We start from the raw sequence: 17,766 nt of genomic DNA, 5'->3' as shown, positions 1-17,766 counted from the left end.
GCCTTATGGGGAATGTTTTCTTCTTGGTACCTACCAGTCAATCATGGTTTGAATGTCACTGTCTTGAGTATTGCTTACCATGTTCATCCCTTCATAGCAACAGTTCACCATCTCTAGATAGATGGCTGAGGTGGCTCTGGTGTTGTACAGTCTGTTGGCAGTGGGGACAAAGGATCTCCTGAACCTCCCAGTCCTGCAGCCTAGTGAGATGAGACTTTTGCTGCTGCTTCAGCTTCTTCTCCGACCTTCCACAATGTTGTGGAGAGGTTGTATTGGCTGATGTCCTGCATCATACATTGCATGTGTCTGTCAACAATAGTCCTCATTGAGTCTAGACTCTTCCCAATCACGTTTTTAACCGGCTTGTCCAGTCTCCTAGTGTTCAGGTCAGGTGACTGATAAAACATATGCTGCATTTCACTGCAGACGTCAAAGAACCTGAGCCTCCTGAATAAAAAAGGGGCTGGCTCTGTTCCTTCCAGTAGATGGCAGATGTGTTCAGGGACCAGTCCAGGTGCACACCTAGTAGGTATTTATTAGTGTGCACCATCTCAGTCTCCTTCTCTCACATGTTGACTGGCTGTAGAGTGAGCCTAGACCTCCAACAATCGATGACCTGCTCCTTCCAATGAAGACCAATGTATGTAATCAATTGTATATTTGGATGTGACAAGGCGAAGAGTTGTATTTCACATCTGCCATATACAGATTGAACAGGAACAGACACGCATCACTGAATTGAACAAACACTAATGAATTAGTATTGAATAGAGTTAAGACGCCAAGCACACTCATCTTCTCTCTGATTGGTTTTCATTTTTGCTCCCGGCAGATGTGAAGTTGTCCAAGCGGAGACAGCCATTTGTACCGTACGCTCTATGCAACCACACAGGATGCACCATGTGGTTTGCCACTTTGACAACAACCCCAACAAGGTAGGTTGCTAACATGATATCATGCTCCCAATGCTCCCATCATCTTTTGACATTATTGATCCCTGGCCTTTCTGGTTGCATTACCATGGTAACAGCTACTGCTGCTCTGAACCATATAAAGAAATGTCTTCAGATAAAGCTGATCACGTGTTTCCCACAGGGTGGCACTGTCCCACAGCAGTAGTGCAGACTCCATCTCAGACTTCCACGGTCCAGGAACTGATGACACTCACAACGTCAGCCAGTGGAGAGAGGTGCTGCCTGGAGAGGAGATCCCCTTTGAGTTTGAAGCCCGAGAGAAACTTCGCCACCGGTACAGCTCTTTATGCTCAAGTCACTTCTCCTGTGAAAGTGGTCAAGTTAATATGGGATTGTTTATGAAACTGTTGACTGGTTTAACAATCATTCTTAAATTAAGCAACGTTAATTTAATTATTTGTTTGTTTTTCTTACAAAATCTCTTATAGAATCACAAAATGTAAGATATAAGCACTGTGTACGGTGCTGGGTCGTTAAGTGGTATTGATAAATAATTACAGTACCATAGTCATTTAACTGTTTGAATTTAACCTTTTTGTGGTATACTTCAAAATGTGATTATCAGTTCTATTACAGAGATTTGGAGACATACAGTATGAGCCCGTTTTAATTTTTCTATAAATTATATAGATATACACTAAAATCTACCATATATTTATGTTCATCTTTCATTTTATAGGCTTTACTAATATATCAAATATATTCTTCTGTAGGTCATAATCGAACATATACATCAATAATGCGTGTATTAGCAAATGTTACAATGTTGTTGTTATTAATGTTAACTAATATGAACTTAGTTATAAAACTCAGTCTAAATAAGTATAAATATCAGTATATTATATCAGTATAAATGATGGAATGGTAAACGTTGTTTTCTATTCATAGTTTAATCTTATAGATCAGCATTATGTATCCCTTTCTGTCTTGTCCTCTGCAGGCACACTCATGAGCTGAAGTTGCACCAGCTGCTGGTTCGTGTGTGTGGGTGGGAGCAAGTCAAGCCAGTGTCTGTGGACAAAGTGGGTGTTTTCTTCCGTTATGCTGCTCCAGATAGAAACAACTCTTCCAACACTGTAAGTTTGAGTCAAAAACTCAGAAGAAAGAAATTCATGTTGACAATCCCAAGGCTAACAAACTGGCCAAGAGTTTGCTGTCAAATGTTTATTTGTAATTATCTCATTTTCCTTTCCTCCTCCACAGGTTGGCAGTCCTATTAGCAGGACCAACATCATCCACCCACATGTTTATGTAAGCACAGCAAGTCTTGTTTCTTGATCAGTGAGCAGTCAATGAAAGCAGACTTATAGTCTGTAACTACAGTTCCAGCTGTAATGCTCAGTATTCACTGGATACATAATAGTTGGGCGGATTAAAACTGGAGAAACTAATTTGCTTTTCTTGGCACTAAAAACTAAAGAACAAAAGGAAGTTTGAAAGTTTACGCCATAAATTAAACTAAATCTAGTTTTCAGATAATCACTAGCATGAACACATAAAGGCCCTGCATATTACACAGAGTGAAGATGGAAGTATATGTATTATAACAATCTAATATTAACTCTTTGTACACTTTCACACCGACACTAGAATACCTGTTGCCTCAACATGTTCTTTTTAAAGTACTTGTACATTTAAAATACATAGTCCAATTGTTGTCAATGAAACTTAACAATTCTTGTAGATGTTTCAAACGGAAAGCCAAACAGAAATGGGATAGATTTAAGACTCTAATTAAGTTAAGGACACGTAATGTGATAGAAATGGTGGCGCCGATGAGGTTTACTCAGGAGAGATATGATCTGTTCTCCTTGTTCCTGTCACTACTCTACTGCAGCATTTTGGATCAGCTGGAGGCTTTTCACCCAGTTATGTGAACATCCTGTTAATAAAGAATAACAGTGCTTCAGTCTAAAGTCAAACAAACACACGGAGTAGTTTTTCGTCATCTTTTTGAGACATAATGTTTCAAGTTTGACAGCCTCATTAAGTCTCTTCTGGCCTCATCACTTGATCACAGCCTGATCTGATGATGACTCAAACCAGCCTAGTGTGGTTCCTTTAAAACCAAAGACATGTTACAGTCTCAATCAACAGTGCAAAATGCATCACTAAGACCCAGAAAAGTAAAGAAAGAAAGAATAATCAAACTGGTTAGTAACAGTTTTGTTCAAGGATTTTAAGAGCATTGAGGTTGGATATGGGTCTATGCTTCAGCGGGTTAATACGCCCCCTGTCCTGTTGACTTTTCTGTCACCTCCTAAAAAACTGAATATAAACAACTTATAAGCTTAATAATAAATTATCAACTGCAGTTCCCGACCAGACGCGCCAGTCTGGGCTGGATGCGCACTGAGAATAGGATACGGGCTCCCTCTCTCTCTCTCTCTCTCTCTCTCAATGTATTATTAAGGATGGTTTTATGAACAAGGAGGTGTAACTAATTAAAATTGGATTTTTAAAATCAAAAAAATCTCTCTCTCTCTCTCTCTCTCTCTCTCTCTCTCTCTTTTTTTTTTTTTTTTTTTTAATAAAACGCTCTTGCTGGTCGCGCTGTGTGAAATGCATTGAATCGGCGCTGATGTTGGGTTTTTTTCTTTACTTTGCCGGGTTCGGGCGGCTTCTCTGCTCCACTTTGTGCGGTTGTGGAGCATGCGCACATGCATTGTCCAGTTATACTCCGATTAAGGTGTATACATGACGGAGAAAATCGAATTCCAATCGCATTATCTGGTGTCTTAATTGGAGTTCTCAACTCCGATTTCAGTCGGACTAAGGTGTTTACATGCACTTCAGTTGTCCAGTTATAGTCGGATTAAGGCAATAATTCGGTTTTTTCAAGTGTCATGTAAACGTACTGAGTGTGACTCTCTCTGGCCCCTCAGTTCTCGGCCCTGCCTCCTGTCAGAGTGGTGTTCTCCATCACTATGGAGGGCAGTGCCAGGAAGGTCATCACGGTGCGCTCTGCTCTCATGGTGAAGAACCGGCTCGATGTTCCTATGGAGGTCAGACTAGACAGCCCCTCCGCTCCTGACAGTAAGACAGATTTCATTAATCCTGTTCATTTTATTCAGTTGTGTTATTATGATTCCATTAATTAATATATTTTGTGTTATTTTGATTTTTTTTATACCTTTTTTGATCTCACATTATCTTTTTTTATATTGTGTTTTGTCTCTTTAATAAAGACATTTGTTTTTCTGTGCCTGCAGAACCAGTGGTATTGCCTCCTATCGTTCCTGGCCAGGCCTTGGCAGTCCCCCTCCACCTGACGTCTTGGCGGCTACAGGCACGGCCCAAAGGCCTGGGCTTATTCTTCTGCAAGGTGCCCATCCACTGGACCAGTGTGGAGCGGCAGGGAGAGATCAGCAGCAGTAAGAGGGAGTGTCAGTCAGCAGATTTTGATGATAACTTCAAACGTAACTTCAGGTAAATACAATAAACTTTGACTTTGTGTTTTTGGTTGTTGTCTTCCTCACATGTGGTACGGTTCAACTAATTTCTCTGCATATTTCAGGTTTTGTGTGGTCATCAAAAAGGAGGACTACCCAGAGCAGCAACCTGCTAAGAGAGTTTCTGGCAGTGCAAAGCAGATCTATCGACAGCCAGGTCACACCATCTACCTGTTACCCACCATGGTCGTGGCCAACCTGCTGCCATGTGACCTCAACTTCTACATCAAAGGAACGCCCATAAAAGGCTCACTGAAGCCGGGAAAAGAGGCCATTCTTCACGCGGCCGACACCTCACAGAATTTAGAGCTAGGTAGGAACTTTTCAAATGTTTATCACCGCGGAGTGCATCTCTTTAACATCTTTTAATCCTCACTCCTTCTGTTCCTGGGCTGTGTCCTTCAGGAGTCCTGCTGGAAAATTTCCCTGTGTGCAAAGAGCTGTTGATCCCCCCTGGGACTCAGAACTACGTGGTACGCATGCGACTGTATGATACCAACAAACGTCTGCTTTGCCTCACCATCCGCATCATCCTGCGGGCACAAGGGGCCCTGAAAATCCTGATTTCTGCCCCCTACTGGCTCATCAACAAAACAGGTAATGTTGTCTTTTATTACTGAAAACTACACTTGTATAGATTTCACAAGTCAGTAACTAAGAGTTTATCAGCACTTATTTCCTAAAGACACTTTCCTCCCCCAGGTCTGCCATTGATTTTCCGTCAGGACAATGGTAAAGCCGATGCAGGGGGTCAGTTTGAGGAGCATGAGTTGGCCCGAAGTCTAAGTCCATTACTCTTCTGCTACACGGACAAGGAGCAGCCTGCCATGTAAGTGCTTCCCAGTGACCAGACCACTCCATTTAGCAATCTGGATCGTACACAATGTCTCAGTTATTGAGCCCGAAGTATACGCTACAGATGCCCCCCCCCCCCAGAGATTTTATTTATCTGTCATTGCATCACATCTTCTCCACATATATCTTGATGCCAGGTGCACTATGCGGATCGGGAAAGGAATCCACCCAGATGGAGTACCGGGCTGGTGCCAGGGATTCTCCCTGGACGGAGGGAGCGGAGTGAGGGCAGTGAAGGTTATACAGCATGGGAACAGGCCTGGCCTTATCTACAACATAGGCAAGTACATTCGACAGTTCAAAAGCACTCACTGACCTACCGGATTATGTAATGATGTTCAGCACAGATGAGATACAGGATTGGCCCTGAACTGGATCCTCTGAAGATCATTTTAATGGATTGTTGTTGCATATATAACTCTACACTAGAAGCATTAAGAGAGACATAATGGAGCAGCCTGTGGGGATTTTTTGTAAAACGTACTTATATAGGCCAAATTCCAATTATGTTGTAATTTGTAGTGAAAAATCATTTTAGAAACGTTTTACATTTCAGCATAGGTTTTATTTCATTGCCTTAAAATTTATTTTTTATCGATGCATTCAGGTAAATGTTGTCTGTGGGATATGTATAAACTGTATAAATTTGCTGATAATTAAACACTTAGTCAGGTATTTATTGTTCTGTGTCTGATCTAAACAGGCATCAGTGTGCGAAAAGGGAAGGGACGCTACAGGGACACCCACATAGTGACCTTTGCCCCACGCTACCTGTTGGACAACCGATCTTCACACAAACTGGCTTTCGCTCAAAGAGAGTTTGCACGAGGAAAGGTGAGGATTTGATTTTTCTGGATGTGCACAGCGAGCCTGTTCATTGGTGTGTGTTCACAAAAAAGTGTTGTTACCTAGAGGGGGGGATATGGCTCACTGCCTTGTCATGGGGGATATGTTGCCTTCTCACTGCACTAAGAATAATTCAAAAATACCATCCTTAGTTTCTTGATGACTTCCAGTCAGAAACCCTGGTTCCACGTTGTTGCCTCATGTTAGGGTCCAAGTAAGCGAGAAAGTGAATGATTCCAGTGAACCTGCATAAACACCTACAACAAGTTTGACTCACAGGGTCAGGCAATAAGTACAAGGTAACAGTTTACATTGATGAATTACTATTTTAAAGGGTACGGCCAACCCAGAGGCTTACATCTCCACCCTGCCGGGCTCCAACGTTGTCTTCCACTGGCCCCGCAATGACTATGACCAGCTGCTGTGTGTGCGCCTCATGGACACTGCTGACTGCACCTGGTCTGGGGGCTTTGAGGTCAACAAACCAAAGTCATTCCACATCAACATGAGGTGAGCTACAGATAGAAACTGTTGATGTCCTATATTTTGTCTCACAAAGAGCCTGATTGAACTTGTGTTTTCCTTCCTTTACAAATTACATAGCATTCAGTGGCAGAATATACTCTACAATGATTTACAATTCACAATTTGTATTATACTCAATCATCCCTCAACTGTTTGCTAATTGAATATACAGCATACATGATTACATTAGTTTAATGTTGTACATTACAAAGACAAACCACATTTTATAGCCCAAAGTCACTAATGTGTTATTATTTTTTATGAGCATTGGGCAATAGCAAAGTACATTTTCTAAAGTACTGTACTCTAAAAAAAGAAAGAAAAAAGTACTCACCACTTTGAAGCAGTGCTTTTAGTCAAATGAACAAATATTATTTACAGGACTCTTCACCAGAAGCCATGGCATGATAATATACAACTCAGTATGTTTTATACTGAGACAGAATAAGGGTGTATTCACACCTGTTTAGTGCGCACCCTGGTGCGCACCAAATGTTAAAATGATACATTGTTTCATTTTTCAGTTAGTGCGGTTGCGTTCACACCTGCTTTTTGTCACTCGGGACCAAACTTGGAGAACGTCACGTCTCCATGACTACCGGTTGGAATCTGGAAGCGCTGATTGATAAAACTTTCATGATGGAGACTCCAGTAGGGCCGGTTGTTAGAAGCTCTGGTCATTTATTTCTATATTGTTTGCATGTATAACTCTGTTTGGTACTTCCGGCTGGTTTCCGGTTGCGTTCACCCAGCTCGGTCCCGTTAGTTCCCGGTTAAACGTTAAACACGGACCTCCGCTGCTCGGTAATCAGCTGCTCCGCGGACCCGAGGGACGGACCCGCCGACCTGAGCGGACTCAGCAGACACGCACCGACCGGCTGCCCCGCTGCTGCTGCTTCGTTTGTGGGGACAGAGCTCCGCAGCACCGGAGCACCGGGCGGTCTCCCCGCTGCGTTAACCCGTTGTCAGTGACTACGGGAGCCCTTTTAGCTCAAACGTGTTGAGTTTGCCTGGCAGTTGGCTCGCACCAGAGTGCGGTTGCTTTCACACCTAAACTAGTGCACCAGAGTTCAGCTGGAGCCGAACCGAGACCACCTCCTCAGGCCGCACTAGTTTTGGTGCATTAGAGTGCGATTTGCTTTCACACCAACCCAAACTGGACCAAATTTAGTGCGCACCAGATTTAGTGCGCACTAACACTGCAGGTGTGAATACACCCTAAGTGTATTTGACATTTGTGGTATTTGATCTTTGTTTGAACAGGGACATACTGGGGAACTGTTTCTTCCTTCGGACAGAGGTCACCCTGAAAGGAGCCACTTACCAGATCTCCTTTACTGACACTGATCAGCTGCCTCCACCCTTTCGCATTGTCAACATGTCTGAGGTAAGCCACTGTGATGTCACATGACCTCTTACTATGGGGTAAACAAAATTACCTGTGCCTGAATGACTACCTGAATGCTCTGATCTCTCTCTATGAACTAGACAAGTATAATAGATGCCATTATTTTAATCCCCTCAGGTGCCGATCCAGTTCTGGCAGCATGGAGTGGCTGACATGCGGCTGCACACTGAGGTGAAGGCAGGTTCGGAGCTGGACTACGCCTGTGATGAACCCACACTGGCACCCTACCTCACACTGACCGCAAAGGGAGCCGGATCCTCAGAGGTCACAGCTGATATGAATTTCTTCAGAGAATACAACAAACTCTACTACGAGAACTTCATCTACATCGCAGCCACGCACACTTTCTCACAGTATGGGCCAGTGTTATGTCTAATAAGAATCTCATTTTGTAAAATAAGTTTAAAATCGGGAAAAAAGGCAGCATTGCTCTGTTGTTGCAGGAATGCTGAGAAACGACTTGTTGGAAAGAAGCGTCTTGTGAGCTGTGCTGAGCTTGTTCTTGATGTGGACACCAAGACTCAAAGGGTCATCTTGAAAAAGAAGGTAAAAGTGTTAAGTTCAGGAAAACCCAGAATGAATGATACCTGTTGTGTGGATCTCATAAAAGTCACAATGTCCCCCTTAAAGCACTGACTCTTTAGTTCCATTAGTGTCATGAAAATTCAGAGGGGAAGGGGAGAAATGCCGGCAATGCCATCGTAACATCCGGTGGGGGGGCGGGGGGACTTCGATTTTTTTGGGTCAGCCCTAAGCAAAATGTATGTTGATTACTGTGCAGGAACCAGGGAAGCGCTCACAGTTATGGAGGATGACTGGGACCGGTATGTTGTGTCATGAAGGCTCGTCTCCACCGCAAAGCAAGCCAGCTCAGCCGCGCCCGCTGGACTCCTCCTTGGTGCTGGACATAGCAGGGCTGGCGGCTGTTAGTGACAACAGGTTTGTACTGTATGCACCTATATGGGCTATTAGACAAACAACAAATTATTAATAACAACAAATTATTCTCTCAGAAAGAATTTACAATTGATTAGTTTTAAGTAAAATGAAAATTGGTTGTGAGAACCCTCCCTGTCTCTCTTTCCCAGTTTTGAGCCCCTGATGCTCAGGAGGCCAGACTCACGCCGTAGCACCACACAGACGTGGTACTTCAGCTCAGGCATGCTGACCTGCGGGCTGCCACGGCTGGTAGTACAGGTGAGTACACCAACTACCTTGAAACAGTTGCGTCAAGAAAATATTCAGAAATAATATTTTGATTTTAAATGAGTACTCTACATTTATTAACTCGTAATAACAAACAGAAAAAAAACATGTTTTTAGAAAACAGTCTTCTAAACAAAGGTACAGAACACATCATACTGTATGCATCATGTTTGCTATAATTATCCTTGGGATGTGTGTATAGAACTTAACGTCCACCTGTGGTGAATTCAAGTGGTTGCACAATTTTGTAAGGTCACAATTCACAGTAATTGTCAGGACAAAAACCAAGAGGTCTAAAGAGAGCTCCTGGGACTGCAGTGCTCCCAGAACAGTGGCCTCAATATTTGTGAAATGTGGGGTTCGAATCCCGCGTCGGGCAGACCTTTCCTGCATGTCATTCCCCCTCTCTCTGCCTCCCCCTTTCCTGTCTATCTCACTATGTGCTATCAAATAAAAAAGCAAAACCATAGCATCCCTACAATTTGTGGTGGTACACTGTCTATTGTACATAGTATGATGTAATATGTTTTATTAGCAATAAAATGTGTGTAAACTGAGGACAACTGAATATTTTCTGAAGTAACTGTATGTCCTGAGGAATGTGTAAGATCTCCTCTGTGCACCCCTGCAGACCGTTGTGTTGTGAGGTTTAATGGCGCTGCAGTTTCATCACATCTTTTGTGTTGTAGTTTCATTAGTTTGTCCAAGTATAGTTTTCTTCCATTTATTTTTTTAATTACTTGTACCCGTTAGGTGAAGGGTGGTGTGACAGGCCTGTATGATGGAGTAGAGGTGGTGCTGGGACCAGACTCAGGGCTGATGCAGCCTGGCCCTGAGCAGCAGTTCATCAACCAGAAGATGAGACCTGGTTCTGGTGTGCTGTCAGTCCAGGTGTTGCCAGATGGACCCACTCGTGTCCTGCAGGTGAGAACAAAACTCTGTAAAAAAATAAATAAATAAAAAGCAATAATAGTCTTTTAACACTTCTAATTTAATAAGATTGTTCATAAACAAACAGTATTAGGAATAAATACACCAGTCATTATTTTAAACTAAAAGATTTTTACAGAACAATGGTGCTACATTGGTTTCATGCTAGTTGTATTAGTGTCAAGTATTTATCATAACATACCAATGTGTATTATTTACCTTCAAAGTTAACAATGGCTTATTTTCAGTGTTACCATGTTTGTTCAATGTGTATGGTTTGCAATGGGAGACATACAGTGAAATCTGAGTTAAACTTGAACTGAACTAAACAAAGCTTGTGTGTTCATTGTAAATCTGATAATCTGATAACAGAATCTCTTACAGATTGTTTGAGATATGTATAAGATTAATACTATCTGCTTAATAATATCTGCTTTTCATTTACAGCGCAACCTCACAATTTCTGCTCACAGATATGCGTTTGGCTTGTCCCTGTTTCAGATCAGTGACTTCAACCAGAGGAGAATGGTCCGCAGCTCACCTAGCACAGAACAAGACAAGAGCAAAGAGGATATGAAGAAAAAAGAACCTGAGCAGGAGCTGGAGGTACAAGAGACCTTGAAACTATTTCATGGATGTATTTTTCATGCACAACTGATGTTCATGCATGGAAAAATGTCATAGTTACCACATCACACATTTGTGAATCCCCAGTTTCTCATTTTTATCTGTTTATTCCTATTTGTTCTTTATTTTATTAAACAAATGAAAGGAAAAAGAAGATACTGCCCAAGACTGTGCACTCTGGTGGCACTTTTCCTGTTTTTTAGCTGTTCTATGTTAGATCTGTTGTGGTTCCTGTAGCCTTTACAATCAGCTGGATGACTTGTGTCATAGCTCTTGGCGTTCAATTGAACTTGTTCACTCTCAATGAACTTTCAGCAAGCACTCGTGTCACTGTTGTTGAGGAGGAGTGTTGTCATACATTTTCCTGTGAGCAGGTCTGCAGAGCAGAACTACTACTACCCAGTGTGAGAGTGAAGTATTATGGGGAATGGAGTTCATATAGGATTCTTTCGTCTACAGAATATACTGTATATTTAGTCCGCACCATCTTGAATGGAGATCTGGTAGCTGTGTTCAGTTTCACAGTTATTTTCTTAACGAGAAACTGATTCTCCTTTGTATTGTTTTCCAGGTGTTGGTGAACTTGGATGAAGGTCTGGGTGTGTCTCTCGTCAACAAGGCTCCTGAGGAGCTGGTTTTCACTACACTGTCTGGCATAGATGTCCACTTCACTCGCACTGCTACCAATGAGGTGTTGGAGCTGAGCATTCAGAACATCCAGGTGAGCTCACAGCTATTAAGTTCATCTTTAAGTATACAAAACCATCCCATAGCAAAATACTTAAAGATGCTTCATATTATAAGTTTTTAATAATTCTAAATACAGGTCATTTTAAGATAACGAATCAGATACAGAATATCAGCTTGTCCCTGAGAACAGAACTGTATAAAACGTGCTCTGTCGTATTCTGGTCATCAGGTGGACAACCAGCTGCTGGGAACCACTCAGCCTGTGATGTTGTGCATCACTCCCAATTCTAGTGAGAGCGGTGTCACTGAAAGCGGCCCAGCCCTGCAGGTTAACTCTGTTAAGGTTCCCAGCAACCTAATCCTCACTGATCTCTTCAAGGTGAGTGAGTGACTTCAAGAAATGTGCAAAACCTAGGTTTTACCAACTCCTAGGCCGTGAGTCCGATCTGTGCAAAACTAATCCATAGACTTAAATTACAAAGAAACAAAGTGGCTATAAACATGTCACTAATGATGTCACCCTGGTGTGTTGACAGCATCTCATGGTGACAGCCCGACGCTTCACTGTGATCATTGAGGAGAAACTGCTGCTGAAGCTGCTCAGCTTCTTTGGATATGGGACGACAGATGCTGGTAGGTCATTATTTGAATGTCATTGGTAAATGATGTGTGATACTGTGAGTAAGTGGGCAAGGTTTACTTTAAAGAGAAACTAAGCACGTATTTTCCCGTGGCTGTGCTACAATTTTACCTTAATTAAAAAGCTCTGGAGTAATTGTGATAGTTAACTACATGACAAACGCTCTCCATAACTCGCAATCTTTTCTTTATGACGGTTAAGACTACACAAATATACACGTCGTAACACCGTATATGTTATCCACTTCTCCATGTATTGATTTTTCACCAGCTTCATTGTAAACAAATGCACATGGCCAGGCAGGTTAGCAAAACAGCGGAAAAGCGACCAGACTTGCATAGTTCCTCTTTAAAGTAATACTATAAATCATATTTTATTGCAGAACTTGAGAAATTGGATGAAAACCTGCATGAGAAGTCTAGTGAAGATGCAGGACCACCCAAACGTTATTACTTTGAGAACCTGAAGATCAGCCTCCCTCAGGTCAAACTGAGCGTCTTCACCTCTCACAAGCTGCCTCCTGATCTCAAGGTAACCCAGCAACACAATCATCTAATCATCTTCCTTTGGTTGGATTCAATCAGATTTTCATTCATGAATGTTTTCTTATCCAGGATTTGTTCATAGCTTAGAACAAAATCTACGCACAGTGACAGTCAGGAGCATACTTACGCACATTTGAGAGCTGAAACTTAACTACTGATTACTGCGTTTTCTTCTGTTCTGCAGTTGTATAATAGAATATGATTTGAATTAGAATAATTTTCTTATCTTTTAACGTGTAGATGGTTCAGCCATAGTTAAAAATCAACCTTAGATGAAGTGAACATTTTAACGTTAACAACAGTGTCCAGTTTTGTCCATCACATTGTTACTTCCTGTTGCGTCTGCCTCTTTGCTTTCATATGTCACATGGCTGCTTTAATTGTCTTTTTTTTCACTATAGGCTCTGAAAGGCACTCTAGGCTTTCCTCTGGTTCGCTTTGAAGATGCTGTCATCAACATGTACCCGTTCACTAGGGTGCACCCCTATGAGACCCAGGAGATCATCATAAACGACATCCTTAAGCACTTCAGAGAGGTGAGAGGAGCTCGCACTGATATAAAGCCTCATTAATACAGGCTATGATACATGCGAGTGAATTAGTTATTAAGTCCTGACTTAGAGTGGCCAAACTTTTGCACATACTACAATCATCAGTTCATTTCTTTCTTTCTTTTTTGAATTTTGAAATGGTCACCGCCACTACTTAAACAAATCCTAGGAAACACTGCCCGACCCTTTCTTTTGGGAGTTAAATTGTCTTTCACTATGTGAATATATCTGATTTATAATACCAGTCAAAAGCTTCAACACACCATCACACTCTGAATTTTTTCTTTAAGTGTGGGTACACAGCAAATAGCATTATTGATCAACTATGCCAATCATATAATATCAAGAATTGGGGGGAGCTTTGCTGGTGACGCTTGAGGTAATTTATTCAAATTTGAAAACACACTTAACCAGCATCACTACCACCGCATTCAGCTGCTTAATGCCATCCCATCTGCTTTGTGCTTAATGGAACCAGAGCTTAGTTCAGGCCCAAAAAATCCAAGCCGGGGGACCATCATTTGCTTTTCAACAGCACACTGACCCAAACAAACTGCCAGCACCTGTAACGACTATTAAACCAAGAATTAGATTGAAAGAGCACTGCATCACATGACCCGTCCTCCACACGTACAGTACATGTGGACGTGTGTGGCCAAAGATGAGCTCAGGGTTTATTCCCTGATTGTTTGCTGATCAAATTAAAGAAACTGCTTTTTGGCAAAGATTATAGCAACAACTGAAGATATGGGTGCATAGTTAGTTACAATAGTATTATTTTAAATTGTTGTAATAAAAATGAGCTGCTACATGGACAGATACTGTGTGTCACTGTCTGATCATATTGTGTGTGTTGTGTGTCGTTTCTTGTCTGTAGGAGTTAATGAGCCAGGCAGCTCAGATCCTGGGCTCCGTGGACTTCCTCGGAAATCCAATGGGCCTCCTCAATGACGTCACCGAGGGTGTGTCTGAGCTCATCAAGTACGGCAACGTGGGTGGTCTCATACGGAACGTGACCCATGGTGTGTCCAACTCTGCTGCCAAGGTACATCTCGACTCAGCTGTGTATAACACACTCTTTGGGTACTATTCGTAGTGTTTGTTCAGTATATTTTACAGCATTTTTTTCTTCACACAGACACATCACAAAAATGTATCATCAATTGCTTGTCTGTTTACAACATTATACACATTAACATGTACCTGTAACAAAACTAGGTCAAAACCAAGTATACTGTATGTCCAACTGTATGTTCACTGTGTGAAATTGAGGAAGTAAAACGATGATGATGATAATTGTCTTGTATTTGCATTGTGTCAGCCGGTTTCGGCTCTTTGTTGTCTCCTGATGACATAATAGAAATTGAAATTCTTCCACCAAATCATTCCAGTTGCCATTTATTGTAAACATCCTACTGTTCTCTGTGTGTCAGTTTGCAGGGACTTTATCCGACGGTCTAGGGAAGACGATGGATAACCGGCACCAGAGTGAACGGGAGTACATCAGATACCACGGAGCCACCAGTGGAGAGCACCTGGTTGCAGGGATTCATGGACTGGCTCATGGTACAGTCAGGAAATATTTATTTTTCTCTGATCACAGCTACACCTTGTGGCCAAGAGAACTGTTCATGGAGTTTCTCCATTAACACTTGAAGCCTCCTAAACACTTAAAAGTCTCAATTTTGAGGAGCTTAGAAAAGATGGCAAAATATAAGAAAAGGCCTCTAAAAATATAATATTTACCCTAAGATGACTTGTGTGCACGTGGTTTTCTTGAAAGAGTTGAGTGAGTGTTGGGTGTTCTCCTTGGACACTAATGGAATTGGATTGAAATAGTTTTTCGTACTGTTATTGTTGTAATATTTGCAAATATTCCACTGTAAATCCCAGTCTTTCTCTTGTGCCGTCTCTGCAAGTTTTCATGTCCTTTTGCCCATACTCCTGCTCCCCAGGTATCATCGGAGGCATGACAAGCATCATCACTTCCACAGTGGAAGGGGTGAAGACAGAGGGCGGAGTCAGCGGCTTCTTCTCAGGGTTAGGTAAAGGTCTGGTCGGAACTGTGACCAAACCGGTGGCCGGAGCTCTGGACTTTGCCTCGGAGACAGCACAGACAGTGCGGGACATGGCCAGTCTCAGTAACCACAGGTGGGTTAATTAAGTCTGTTGCCTGTGTGATGTGAGCATCTGAAAAAATATCTTCACTTCTGAGAAAACATGGGGTTCGGAATTTTCTGCAGAATAATGGATATTAAAAGTAACAAACCTGTTCAGTCATAACTGTATTTGATTAGCGTTAAGACTTTTTTGCCGTATGCAAAGCTCAGGTCATTATCATCTGATACTGGACTTCAGGATGGAGTGTGCCTGGGAGTGTTTTAGTGCCAAAACACAACTACAGAAGTAGTACAGCAGTTAGAAGCAATCTATTACCCACAAAGGTAAAATTAGTTTCCACAGCCTGTGGTTTATCCATCCTTCCAGACTATAGATACATTTGCACACAACGTAGAACATAAATACGTTTCTGCTGAATATACAATGTGTTATTGATCTATGGAATTTAGCATTGTTATAGCAGGGTGGAAGAAACCCTCTGTTAAAATATCCCTTCCACAAGTGTCCTGTGCCTGCGACCAGATACGAAGAGAAATAAATGGATCGAGGGGAGTTTGGGGTCATAAGCTCTAGTGAGCGCCATGTGAGTAATGAGTCATGTTGGGGGGCAGGACACCAATGATTTTGGAAACACGAGTGCAAAAGAGGACAAGTTGCCCTAAGAGCAACAAGACTAGGTCAAAACCTATTATGTGTTGTGTACCGCCTATGGTCAAATACTGACTTTATAACTGTGACATCCTCTGATGAAATCAAATCACCCAACACGTAAACAACAGACTGAGACTTTTAATCACAATGATAGTGAGAGAGAATGATTGAATAATTGGAGTGAGGGAAAGAAGATGTTGAGCAGAGGGCCCAAACTGGACCTGAGCCAAGGCCGCTGTGGCAAACACAGCTCAGCCTCCATCTGGGATCCACAATAATTTAGTCAAGCTCAGCTCACCACTCCACTGAGCAGTGGTGGAAATATCACACACACTGACAACGAACATCCTGCAGAGTCATATATATAGATATAATTTATATATTAAAGTGTATTATTATACATTTCAGCACAGTCCTTGTCACCAAGTGCAAAGAAACATAATCATCTACTGTACAACTACAAACTCATCCTTTCAGCACTGAGAACAGAAAACACCCAAGACAAAAATGCCATGACAGTTCTGTGAATTCCTGCGTGAACAGTGTTGTGAGTTGTGTGTTTTTTGTTGCATTGTTCAGGCTCGGTGTGCAGAAGGTCAGGAAACCTCGCTGCTGTAAAGGACCCCAGGGTCTTCTTCCTCGATACTCTGCCACACAAGCCGATGGTCAGGAGCAACTCTTCCGCCTCACTGACAACATCCACTCTGAGTTGTAAGTCTCACTTATTTCATGGGATGTGTTTAATACACTTATTACCTGCAGTTCCATCAGACAAGAGTTGCTTTCTCTCCATTTCTCACACCAGCTTCATCGCCGTCGAGCCCATAGACAGCTACTGCGTCCTCATTTCCTCAAAAGTGGTCTACTTCCTGAAGCCAGGGGATTATGTGGACCGGGAGGCCATCTTCTTGGAAGTCAAATACGACGACCTCTACCACTGCCTGGTCTCCAAGGATCATGGAAAGGTTTACGTGCAGCTCACCAAGAAGGCAGAGAGCACCAGCAGCGGTGTGGCCATGCCTGGCCCCTCCCACCAGAAACCAATGGTGAGACCCATCTGACTGATCTTTCTTTGACAGCCTCATTGTTTCATCATGTTCCTAAAGTACCCTCTCTCCATGAAGAATACTCAACAGTCAGAGAGATAAAAAAAAAAAAAAAAAAACATATGTAAGAAACAATTAACCAGAAACTATAGGTGAAACTGAACATCTCCTCAAAAACATAGAGATCCAGTCAACTTTCAATTCTGCCTGATCTCCTCGTGTGAACACTTGTAATTTTTCTCAGTTCTCTTAGAAGTTACTCACCAGTATGTAGAAAAGTTGCAGGCTTGGCATCAAACAGCTTCTCTTTGTTGCCCCGAGCTCTTCCAGCAATGGAAAGCTGCACCAGCTTTTCCTTTTGCATTGATCATAAGTTGCAGCCTATAGAACAGACATTTAACTCCACCCATGTCTGATTTTATTGGTTTGACTCATGTTCAACTTTTCCTGCATCTGATTTGATTTTTTAGTCCTTAAAACTGTTAGACTAAATTAGCTTTAATTTTGTGTTCCTAATAAACTGACGTCTGGATGTAGATGTGTGTGTGGTGCTTGGCTCCAGACCTCTTCATCATCGCCAACTGTTGAAGCACATTTACTCAAGTCCTTAGTTTCAAAGTTTGTTGTAGTGGTGTGAGTTTATTGGCACTCCAGAGCACAGTAAACCTGACACAGTCAACAGACTGATCTAGAGTGAAG

At 42.2% G+C, this 17,766-nt stretch overlaps 1 protein-coding gene across 3 annotated transcripts in view; it reads left to right on the top strand.

Moving 5' to 3' along the window:
- vps13d (vacuolar protein sorting 13 homolog D) overlaps positions 1 to 17,766 on the top strand; it is a 48,510-nt gene that overhangs the window by 29,706 nt on the left and 1,038 nt on the right. For all 3 annotated transcript variants that reach the window (XM_083976153.1, XM_083976155.1, XM_083976154.1), the window contains exons 40-68: positions 833 to 935; positions 1,096 to 1,248; positions 1,915 to 2,050; positions 2,178 to 2,225; positions 3,860 to 4,010; positions 4,187 to 4,403; positions 4,492 to 4,739; positions 4,832 to 5,023; positions 5,129 to 5,255; positions 5,419 to 5,561; positions 5,985 to 6,115; positions 6,462 to 6,637; positions 7,916 to 8,039; positions 8,178 to 8,413; positions 8,504 to 8,606; positions 8,842 to 8,999; positions 9,149 to 9,257; positions 10,020 to 10,190; positions 10,698 to 10,802; positions 11,395 to 11,544; positions 11,743 to 11,892; positions 12,050 to 12,146; positions 12,536 to 12,684; positions 13,100 to 13,234; positions 14,127 to 14,294; positions 14,683 to 14,815; positions 15,205 to 15,400; positions 16,601 to 16,732; positions 16,827 to 17,067. In XM_083976153.1, the coding sequence (XP_083832279.1) occupies positions 833 to 935; positions 1,096 to 1,248; positions 1,915 to 2,050; positions 2,178 to 2,225; positions 3,860 to 4,010; positions 4,187 to 4,403; positions 4,492 to 4,739; positions 4,832 to 5,023; positions 5,129 to 5,255; positions 5,419 to 5,561; positions 5,985 to 6,115; positions 6,462 to 6,637; positions 7,916 to 8,039; positions 8,178 to 8,413; positions 8,504 to 8,606; positions 8,842 to 8,999; positions 9,149 to 9,257; positions 10,020 to 10,190; positions 10,698 to 10,802; positions 11,395 to 11,544; positions 11,743 to 11,892; positions 12,050 to 12,146; positions 12,536 to 12,684; positions 13,100 to 13,234; positions 14,127 to 14,294; positions 14,683 to 14,815; positions 15,205 to 15,400; positions 16,601 to 16,732; positions 16,827 to 17,067 (4,382 nt within the window). The remainder of the gene's footprint in view (positions 1 to 832; positions 936 to 1,095; positions 1,249 to 1,914; positions 2,051 to 2,177; positions 2,226 to 3,859; positions 4,011 to 4,186; positions 4,404 to 4,491; positions 4,740 to 4,831; positions 5,024 to 5,128; positions 5,256 to 5,418; positions 5,562 to 5,984; positions 6,116 to 6,461; positions 6,638 to 7,915; positions 8,040 to 8,177; positions 8,414 to 8,503; positions 8,607 to 8,841; positions 9,000 to 9,148; positions 9,258 to 10,019; positions 10,191 to 10,697; positions 10,803 to 11,394; positions 11,545 to 11,742; positions 11,893 to 12,049; positions 12,147 to 12,535; positions 12,685 to 13,099; positions 13,235 to 14,126; positions 14,295 to 14,682; positions 14,816 to 15,204; positions 15,401 to 16,600; positions 16,733 to 16,826; positions 17,068 to 17,766) is intronic.

This window comes from Trachurus trachurus (assembly GCF_905171665.1).
Source record: "Trachurus trachurus genome assembly, chromosome: 7".
Lineage (NCBI taxonomy): Eukaryota > Metazoa > Chordata > Actinopteri > Carangiformes > Carangidae > Trachurus > Trachurus trachurus.
Note: the sequence above shows the minus strand (reverse complement) of the source record. Positions and strands in the feature narration are given on the sequence as shown.